We start from the raw sequence: 9,848 nt of genomic DNA, 5'->3' as shown, positions 1-9,848 counted from the left end.
GACAAAAATTTTCACAATAAGGTTACTTCGAGCCTGATCGTTTTCATGATCATCGGTTCATGACACTTCATGCAATTTGCCACGGACCTTCTTGTTATCTCGCCATAATATGTACTGTGTTTCCTCCTTGCTCCCTGAAAGTAGCGTGCTGTGCTGTTTCTTTTATCAAATGACGAACGACCGAGAATCAAGGTTTCTCGCGTGCCGTGCGTCCGGAGACCGGGGATCGTGTCAAGAACACACTTCTACACGGCTGCGATGTTACGATCTATAAATCGGTTATCAGGATTTCTTGTAAGGAATAACGACTGGTAAACCTCATCGTGCACCGCGTCGCATTTTACCGTTCGATTTTTCCAGCGTTTCGCGACACAACCTCGACGCATCAGTAGGAAAGGTTCGCGGGGTTTTCATGTAAACGTCAGTCCGGGGGAGAAAGCGAAATGTGGAAAGGAGAACAGTGACAACGTAATAAGTTCCCGATATTTTTCCACAAATATATTTATTAACACTAGATCTACTCTAAATAATAATAAGATATAATCTAAGTAACACACACACACACACAACGGAATGCATTTATTCCGAATCTATATTTTCATTTATCTTCAATCAATATTATCATTTATTTTCAATAAAAATCTCTATCTCTCCAGACAAAAAGAATTGATTTCAAGAGACTGTACAATTTCTGTAGTTCACATAAATGCATCTTTCTGAAAAACTTGGAACCCGTCATTGTGACGTAGTTCTAGTATTAATTTGCAAGTTAATTGTTGTAGAAAATTGGAAACGGTTCTTGCAGAATTATCCTATGATCGATCACTGTTACGATGTTGTCATCGTCGGCGCCGGGGGCGCGGGTTTAAGAGCTGCGTTCGGTTTAGGTAACGTTTATTTAGATGATTCTTAGTTCGTTTAATCCAATCTATTTTCAATATTATTCGCTCACAAAATAACCTACTCTTTTACTCTTAAAAATCTACATAAATAGAAATTAAAATATATCTTTTCTGGAAAAACAAACTATGTATATATTTTTTCGTTAATTAGGAAGTAAAGGGTATCGTGTAGCAGTGGTAACAAAGTTATTTCCGACAAGATCTCACACAGTAGCTGCGCAAGGTGGCATAAATGCAGCAATTGGCGGCGTGGACAGTGAAGACAGCTGGTTGTATCACATGTACGACACTGTCAAAGGATCCGATTGGTTAGGGGATCAAGACGCAATACATTTTTTAACAAGGGAGGCGCCGCGTGCTGTATACGAACTTGAAAATTTTGGTAATACCTAAATCATTTCAATTATAACTGATTTTATAACCTGTTAAAAATATCCTTGTACGCAACATTCTTGAAATGCTGCTGCATGAAAGGAGGAAAAACGAAACCGTGTCAAGTTTCTCAGCCAGTTCTACGAATAATTAAAATTTGCAACTCGCGAACGATACCTACATGTCTATAAAATTGGACTAATATGATTATTTTTAAAAAGTTAGCTTTGTTACACAATGTAAGTATAGTTCGAACAGCATTTTCACGGATAGTCTCTCTATTTGATGAAGGATTAAAAGGCATTTACTATTGTTCACGCAGAGAATTTTTCTTAACTGATCAACTATTGGTGCTTTATGTACCTTAATCAAAGGATTAACCTCTTCCCCTTACAATATCGCGTCTGACTCATGATGAAGACTCTGAAAAGATACTAATTTGACATACTAATTTCCTTTCAACCGAAATAAAATTCTACTTTCGCTTTGTTAACATACAGCTATTGAAGAATATACAAGCATACAATAGATATAAACTTTCTCATTTTTTAAGAAATTATACGAACTACCAAAAAGTTCTAATCACTAAAACCGTAAAATAAATCGTAGGCCAATGGAATAATAATTCAGTTGTTGAAACTTTTCGGATATCCAGGCTGCCCGTTCAGCCGTAAAGACGATGGAACGATCTATCAGCGAGCATTCGGTGGCCAGTCATTGAAGTTCGGGAAAGGCGGTCAAGCACACAGAACATGTGCCGTTGCGGATAGAACCGGTCACGCATTATTGCACACATTATACGGACAATCACTCCGCTACGAAGTGCATTATTTCGTCGAATACTTCGCCCTTGATCTTCTTATGCACGGCCAATGCTGCAAGGGCGTTTTGGCATGGGAACTGGAGACCGGCCTCTTGCATCGTTTTAGGGCTCATCATACGGTAAACATTTTATCCCCTCTCAGACGGCACCGATTCAAGTGAATTTGAGATGTTTATTTATAAAAAGAAACAATTTTCAGATAGAACACATTTTATTTCTTTTCATTTTATTTCAACTAAAATACACAAGAATGCCACAGTCAATGTACATTCGTAAAAAAATATTTTTTCAATTTCGAAAATTATTCTAATAAATCATTACTACAAACAAACATTCGCAATCAGCAATAAAAAAATATAAAATACGTAACGCTATACACATAAGTCATAACACTCCTATTAATCTCAATTACATCGTGCACGCGCTAACTGAAAAGCGAACCGTATCGGATCGTATTCATTAATCTGGAATTCCGCTCGCGGAGGTTTTACGTTTGAAATATCGATCGCTTAACTTAACAAATTGAACACGCGAGCCGTGATAGTACAATAGTCGACCACAGTATACATAATGAGGAGAATACAGGTAGAATACTTTCCAATGGCATCTGACACGAGTTACCACTTTGCTCCAGGTGATGGCAACCGGAGGATCAGGAAGATGTTATTTATCTTGCACCGCGGCTCATGCTTGCACCGGCGACGGAATGGCGATGGCCTCGAGAGCGGGATTGCCTCTCCAGGATATCGAATTTATTCAATTTCATCCGACCGGTATACATTTCATGCGAACCCAAAAAAGGAACAATATTTCCTGTAGAAATTCTTTGGCTAGCATTGCCAGTGATATTTTCCGGTAGGCATATACGGCAGCGGTATTCTGATAACGGAAGGCAGCAGAGGAGAAGGCGGAAAACTGTTGAACTCCCAGGGAGAATTCTTCATGGAACGATACGCGCCAAACGCGAAAGATCTAGCGTCCCGTGACGTTGTTTCGAGAGCGATAACTCTAGAAATATTCGAGGGCAGGTGACGTATATGTAGTCTATAAACAAATTACTTGAAAATGTTCGACAGAAAAACATGATTTAAAAGGATCATCGAATCTCAATCTCTAATCCTGATCATCCGATTGCTTCAATTTAGAGGCGTCGGCCCCAAAAAGGACCACGTCTTCCTGCAGCTGCAGCATCTACCTGTGGAGACGATCCGCTCGAAGCTACCAGGCATTTCGCACTTGGCATGGGTGTTCGGCGGTGTGGATGTTGAGAAAGAACCGATCCCAGTGATACCGACAATGCACTACAACATGGGCGGTATACCGACAAATTGGAAAGCACAGGTGAGGTGCAAGAAAAACCTGATCTGGTTACTCGAGCGGTATGAGTAACGGCTCGCGCGGGCGCATGAATCACCGACTGGCAATTTCCACGGCTTTTGCAAGGTCCTGACGCGGGAGAAGGAGGAAGATAAGAAGATCGAAGGACTGTGGGCTGCCGGTGAAACAGCGTGCGCCTCTGTCCACGGCGCCAATCGACTGGGCGCCAACAGCCTTCTAGAGCTAGTCGTCTTCGGCAAGGCAATCGCCGACCAGATCGATTGCATGACGAGACCTGGTGAACGTCACGAGGACTTGTCCGCCGTAAGAATTTATCCTCGTTGACTAGCTCGATCACCTTCTCCGGTAGTTTCTCTAACATCAGCTCTAACTTCTTATTAAAAGCGACGAGGATATGCATCCAGAAGTATTATGTCTTTTCTATCCTTGATTTCCTCTATAGCTCCTACTGCTTCTCTATTTATTTTATTTTTTCTATCTTGTATATCTTCCCTAAATGCTTTTAGTTCCATAGCTAGTCGAGCTTTTGTAGCTTCTATATCTGCCTTAGCTGCCTTTAGTTCCATAGCTATTCGAGCTTTTCTAGCTTCTACATCTGCGATAGCTGGTTCTGCTTCTATAGCTATTATTGCTTTCCTAGCATTTATATCTGCTGTAGCTGCTTCTGCTTCCATATTTATTATTGTTTTTCTAGCATGTACATCTACTTCAACTGCTTCTGCTTCCACAGCAATGTTAGCTTTTTTAGCGTCTATAGCTACGCTAACTGCTTTTGCTTCCAGACCTATTATTGTCTTTCTAGCTTCTTCATGTGCGCTAGCTGCTCCAGATTCCATAGTTTCTCTGTCTGTGCTCTGCCTTCTATAGCTTTCCTAGCTTCTCTAGGTACTTTCAAGTACAAAATACTTTCGGGCAATATACTTTAGGAAATGTTTCTCACGTTCCAACGTGTTTGCGAGCAGGCAGTTAGCGAACAATCTGTTTGCCGTTTCGACGCAACCCGCTTCGCGAAAGGCTGCGTTCCTGTTGCGCAGCTGCGCGAGGAGATGCAACAGACTATGCAACGATATTGCTCGGTATTCCGCACCTGCGATGTACTGCAACGAGGATGCCGTGAGATGACGCGGATTTACACCTGCGATCTGCCGGATATATGTGTAGGTGAATCGAGCGATATTTTTCCCATTTACGTAAGCTCGCGTCACGGATCGTTAAAATCTCCTCGAGTCACTGTTATGTAACGTTTGTTGCTTTAATTGTCTTATCAACACGGTCGACACATAGATAACGTCCGCTTCTGGAACAATCAAATATCAATGATTTTTAGAACTCTGATCGAATAGTTGGAGGCATCAGCAATTTTGATAACAATTTAGCAATCGAAGACTCAGTCATTACTGCTACGTAATTAGTAGATTGCGGATTTCATGTGTTCATGATAATAGATAAAACATTATTGTATTATTTACAATTTATTAGAATCATTTAAAGAAGAAATATCCGCAGTCTACTCATAATCAATTTTGCAAACTTTATCTCAGATATTTGATTTTCATTTTTGTTCTTCGGAATTATAGTATTCTAAGTTGTATGCAACGTCCATGCGGCCTGGGTTAGGTCTAAAGATACTTGCAAAATGATTTAGGTTCAGGACCAATCGCTAATTTGGAACACAGAGCTCGTGGAAGCTCTGGAATTACAAAACATGATGCTGGTCTGCATGCATATTATTTTCGCGGCGGAGAACAGAAAAGAATCCAGGGGATCGCATGCCCGGGATGACTTCAAGGTATTTACGTAATACAATACATGATATTCATTCCTCCTAAATTGAAAGGAATTGAATGATGGAAGCCTCAACGAGATGAACTGTTCGATGCTGTTCAAAAATCTATTCTGATACTGTTACAATATTTTAATACTCGCAATTCTACACTTACTCTGCTTACTGTTTTTGTAACTGTAATTCTAAAAGTTATTTAATAGAAATAGAAAAAAATTCTTGTCTAGAACAAAGTATAATTCGTTACATTAAAATAAAATCAATCTCTAATCTAAAATTAATTATAATCTGATGATTGAAAAATTACTCGATTGTTTTTAGGCAAGAATCGATGAGTACGACTACACGAAACCGATCGAGAACCAAACGAAACGTCCATATTCTGAGCACTGGCGCAAACATACGATCACGTGGGCTCGAGAAGATGGAGCAGTAAGTTATCAGCACTTTTATCATTGATTCTACAGTACAAAATTCCACACAGAGGTCCATCATCCACATTAACAAAAACTGTTCTATATAAAGTAGGCAACACAAATATTTTGAATGAGACCGTGTGATTTCTTTAATACTATTTAAAAAATCACATAGCACCATTGAAAAAAATTGAATGGCATTGCGCTTAGCATAAATGTGAGAACTACATAACAAAATTACTGTTATCTTTTAAATATTGCCCGTTACCATTTTTAAGACTAACAAGTTTCAGGTTTTCCTCTTGCAAAACCTGTTAGAACCCAACTTTCTTGTGGGATGAATAGGAAAGTCAATTTTTTTTTACCTAAGTCTACCATATTTCTGTCCATAGAAATTTCAGTGACGCAATTTTCATAGAATTACGTCAATGGTTCTGGAAAGACCAAGCAATTTGTGCATGTAATCATCGATTTCAATCAAAAATAACAAAACCAAATTAATCGAATCAAGACATTGCACATCAAATTGCAAATAAAATTGTCGACAAAAACATTTTTAAATAATCAAACAAATTCTGAAAAAGTCATGGTATAAACTTGATCGATTAAAAAACAAATGTCTACGGTGTGCTAACACAATTACATGTTTGTTCGCCACCGTTTTGTCGCATTATCGCAGCCGACAGGAAAATCTGTACAGTACTGTACACTGTACACCAACATTTCTGTACAAATATTTGTACAATATTTCGCAGCGCACGTATGCGATACCCGTAAGATAAAAGTCAGCAGACATCAGTAGTACGTGCTTTTCCAGATCAGCATTTCCTATCGACCCGTCATCGACTCAACATTAGACGAGGCGGAAGCGCAGCATGTCCCTCCCTCGATTCGAGCATACTGATGCGAGCTCTACCAAACCTCGTATCGTTCTTATCAATTAAAAAGTTCGTCGACGTAATCAAGACCCGCGGGTGGCCATTTTACGTCGTCATTGCGAACGCAGCCAGATTTCCGTCCCGTGTCCCCTCGTGTTTCCTCGTCGATATTTCTATAGGTAATTAATTCCCACCGGAGACGCGAACCCGCGTGACACCGCATTTACATGTTCCAGCGACGAAATATCATATTTAGCACGTGTGGAACATATACTCGTCGCGTCCGATCGCCATTCCTTTTTTTTAGCGTCGCGCTGAGCGAATCAACTAAAAAATTTGTATACGTGGTATTATCCGTATTTGTGTAATGAATTCTGTATTCGTAGACTTTTGCGGAAACTAAACTCTCTCTTGATATAAATACTCTGCGATGTTGCAGGAGGAATACTGTTTAAATTGTTTGTACAATCTGTGGATTATTCGCAGCATACACATAATTGGAACGAATTAATCAAATAAAAATGAGATCGTTTTACCGAGACGAGTTTTATTCGCTTATGCAAAATAAAAGTTTTCTACCTGAATTGCAACAACTGGAGTGAAATAGAAATTTATTTTAATAGGTTGAAAATAATATAATGGCATTTCTAAATTCTTCCAATATCTTTACTGTCTTAAATTACACCTATTCTAAGCTATTTAAGAATAGTGATGGGGCATTATTTTACGACGCATAGTGGAACTTCCACGTCTTAACAAAAGAATATGAGTCAGTCGTCGTTTAAGGGTATTTAGACCATAATTGCAGTTGTTGAAATATGCGCATAGCGAAGCGACACCGACGAATTAATTAGAATACGTTAATACATGGATAGCTTCGTGATACAGTATGGTATACCTCGAGCCAACGAGCTCTTATCTTGGCAGAACTGTATATTTGGATTCTATTTTATAAAATGTTAAAAACGAGGTCCCTTCACTTTCACGTCAGTTCTGCTACATGCTCTGCATGTTCGTTTCGTGGCTGCTTAGAATAAGAACAAAGGTATAAGGAGAACTATAATAAATCAAGTTGTCAGAACAATTTCGAAATCGCCGTTCTCGGCATTTGTTTCAGTACGTTCTTCAATCAATTCTTTCAATTTCAACTGTAAATTTCCGTTCACGACAAACAATAGATGCCGCTAATCTTTTTCAGATTTATAAACTAAATTGTTCCTCTTTGGAATATACTTTAAATGACTCGACGAAGATCTCACTTGAATATGAAACATCTGTATTCTGTATACAATTATTAAGTAATTTTTACAAACAAAAACAATCGTACAAATTCCATTTATACCAAGGAATGTATAATGAAACGTTTTCAATTTTAATTCTACATGATGTATATAAACCCATTTGTGTAACATCATTCAGTAATTTTTACAAATAAAGACAGTCGTAATTCCATTTATACAAAAAAATGTACAATGAAACTTTTCAATTTTAATTCTAACTGTATATAATGTATATTAAGCAAAGACATTTCTGTAGCATTATTAAGTAATTTTCACAAATAAAGGCAGTCGTAGTTCCATTTAGACAAAAGAATTGATAATAGCAATACTTTTGCTGATCAAATTTAGTAATTAACTCGTTAATTCTTATCAAGGAAAAATCTACTTCCGGTCGAAACACGTGTTGCTAGCTGCTAGATGGTAACGGTTAACGGTAGACGGTCAAGAGAAGTGTTTATGTTTTGCGATGATGTCTCGATAAAAATATTTCTGTAAATGAGGATAGAGGTGATTTTCTTAGTACTTACGGGCCACCCTGTAGATGCGAGTAAACCTGTTTCGCAGAATACTCCTACGCCTACCAATACTCGCATTGACGTCGTGTAAGTAGCATCTGGTAGAGCAGCGTGGTATTGGATTCCCCACCGTATGGCCGCGCGCGGCAAGATTTTGCTCATATGTGTGTAAAGGAGAGACGAGCCTACAGAGAATCGACCAATAGGTAATCGCGACACGCGTCGTGCCGTCAACCCCGGCAAACACGGGACGAATCTGTTTCAATTCTCCTTTTCCCGCTCTCTCTCTCTCTCTCTCTCACCCCGTGTTGTAGGAAATAAAGCTCACTCAGTTAAGCGCGATCACCGTTACGAACTGCGTGCTAACAGCCTCGTAAAACACTAGTGGTTTTTGCACTAGCGGAAGGTTGTATGGTTTAAAAGCGTAAGCAAGCAATTGTATCGCCCGAGGTTTCTGTCCTGCAGCGATGTAATCTATACGCTTGCGAGAACCAACTGGAGCGAAACGACTGCTCTATCTAGAATGACCGAACGATCGAATTTGAACTTGAAAGGAAAACAAATATTTTTGTCCTGTAACCTCGACTACACAACTGAGAACCGACAACAGAGCTGGGTAAACTAATAAATACTAAATCAGCTTAAATTGAAGGATCCTCGAAATAGTAAGAATTTTATTTGAAATGTCTTCTATATTTTAATTTATTTTTCCAACTCCACGTAACGATCAAATATGATTTCTGAAAATATTAATGTATGTACACAAAAAAATAAGTGTAATGTGTAAAATAAATGTTTTATATATTTTAATTTACATTTCCTCTTGTTCGCGTAACGATTGAATATGATTACTGTAAATATTAATGTACATGATATCTGTTGATTTACAAGGTCGAACTTTTATTGTTTCACTGCATCGCATAGTACTCGTAACGAGGAACTGTCTCCTTGAAAAACGACTTTCAAGTTTCGTGAACTATTTCATGCCATATGTCTACTACAAGGTGTCCCAGTATTCGGTGCAACCGTGGAAGGGTAATTCTACGCGAGAAAATTGTCATCGTCAAGAAATATTAATACGATTTACATAATCAAAATAATTTAATTTTTATTTTACATATTTTACATTATTTCAAAATTGTGGAGCAACGATTATTTAAAATATTTTCTCTCCGAAATTTCGCCTAGCTCTGACGGACAATCAGAGTCCACAAAAACATTCGTACAATCTGAATAATTATCAAACTAAAGAATTTAAATCTCGGTGGTCCAAAACTATCATTCAAACAAATTTCGAAAAAATGATGGGTACTAAACAATGTGTAGTTTCGGACAATTACGAATTGGATGATCAGACTTGGAAAGTACTCTCGCTTTCCGCTCGGATTGCTCGCTAAAAATGCATCGGCACGAGTATGTACGGTATACGGAACATGTAAGTCACTTTTCCTCTTCGAATTGTTCCAATAGAACCACCACGAAATTCGCGATACCGTTAGCACCCCATCCGACAAGTAAAGAGAAATGAGAACCCCTTGAAG

At 38.5% G+C, this 9,848-nt stretch overlaps 2 protein-coding genes across 2 annotated transcripts; one reads left to right on the top strand and one right to left on the bottom strand.

Annotated features, from left to right (window-relative positions):
• The first annotated feature begins 97 nt into the window (after window positions 1–97).
• LOC143209679 (succinate dehydrogenase [ubiquinone] flavoprotein subunit, mitochondrial) lies at window positions 98–8,325 on the top strand. The gene is made up of 13 exons (XM_076425673.1): window positions 98–294; window positions 361–468; window positions 806–887; window positions 1,054–1,284; window positions 1,930–2,216; window positions 2,732–2,870; window positions 2,957–3,125; window positions 3,243–3,438; window positions 3,541–3,738; window positions 4,398–4,592; window positions 5,081–5,224; window positions 5,540–5,650; window positions 6,452–8,325. The coding sequence occupies exons 1-13, from the start codon at window positions 259–261 to the stop codon at window positions 6,536–6,538; spliced, it is 1,983 nt and encodes a 660-aa protein (XP_076281788.1). The 5' UTR covers window positions 98–258; the 3' UTR covers window positions 6,539–8,325.
• On the bottom strand, window positions 2,298–8,462 carry LOC143210031 (uncharacterized). Its single transcript, XM_076426473.1, has 2 exons — window positions 8,320–8,462; window positions 2,298–4,732 (listed from the first exon to the last, which is right to left on the bottom strand). The coding sequence occupies exon 2, from the start codon at window positions 4,269–4,271 to the stop codon at window positions 3,813–3,815; it is 459 nt and encodes a 152-aa protein (XP_076282588.1). The 5' UTR covers window positions 4,272–4,732; window positions 8,320–8,462; the 3' UTR covers window positions 2,298–3,812.
• Between the last annotated feature and the right edge of the window lie 1,386 nt (window positions 8,463–9,848).

This window comes from Lasioglossum baleicum, chromosome 1 (genome assembly GCF_051020765.1).
Source record: "Lasioglossum baleicum chromosome 1, iyLasBale1, whole genome shotgun sequence".
Taxonomy (NCBI): Eukaryota; Metazoa; Arthropoda; class Insecta; order Hymenoptera; family Halictidae; genus Lasioglossum; species Lasioglossum baleicum.
This window is presented reverse-complemented; position numbering and strand designations above follow the sequence as displayed.

Excerpts from the sequence above, each read along its gene's own strand:
- LOC143209679 (XM_076425673.1), top strand. The coding sequence starts at position 259 with ATGTTACGATCTATAAATCGGTTATCAGGATTTCTT. Across the intron at positions 3,126-3,242 it reads CTAGAAATATTCGAGGGCAG|AGGCGTCGGCCCCAAAAAGG; the intron begins GTGACGTATATG and ends GCTTCAATTTAG. Across the intron at positions 3,739-4,397 it reads GTCACGAGGACTTGTCCGCC|GCAGTTAGCGAACAATCTGT; the intron begins GTAAGAATTTAT and ends GTTTGCGAGCAG.
- LOC143210031 (XM_076426473.1), bottom strand. The coding sequence starts at position 4,271 with ATGGAATCTGGAGCAGCTAGCGCACATGAAGAAGCTAGAAAGACAATA.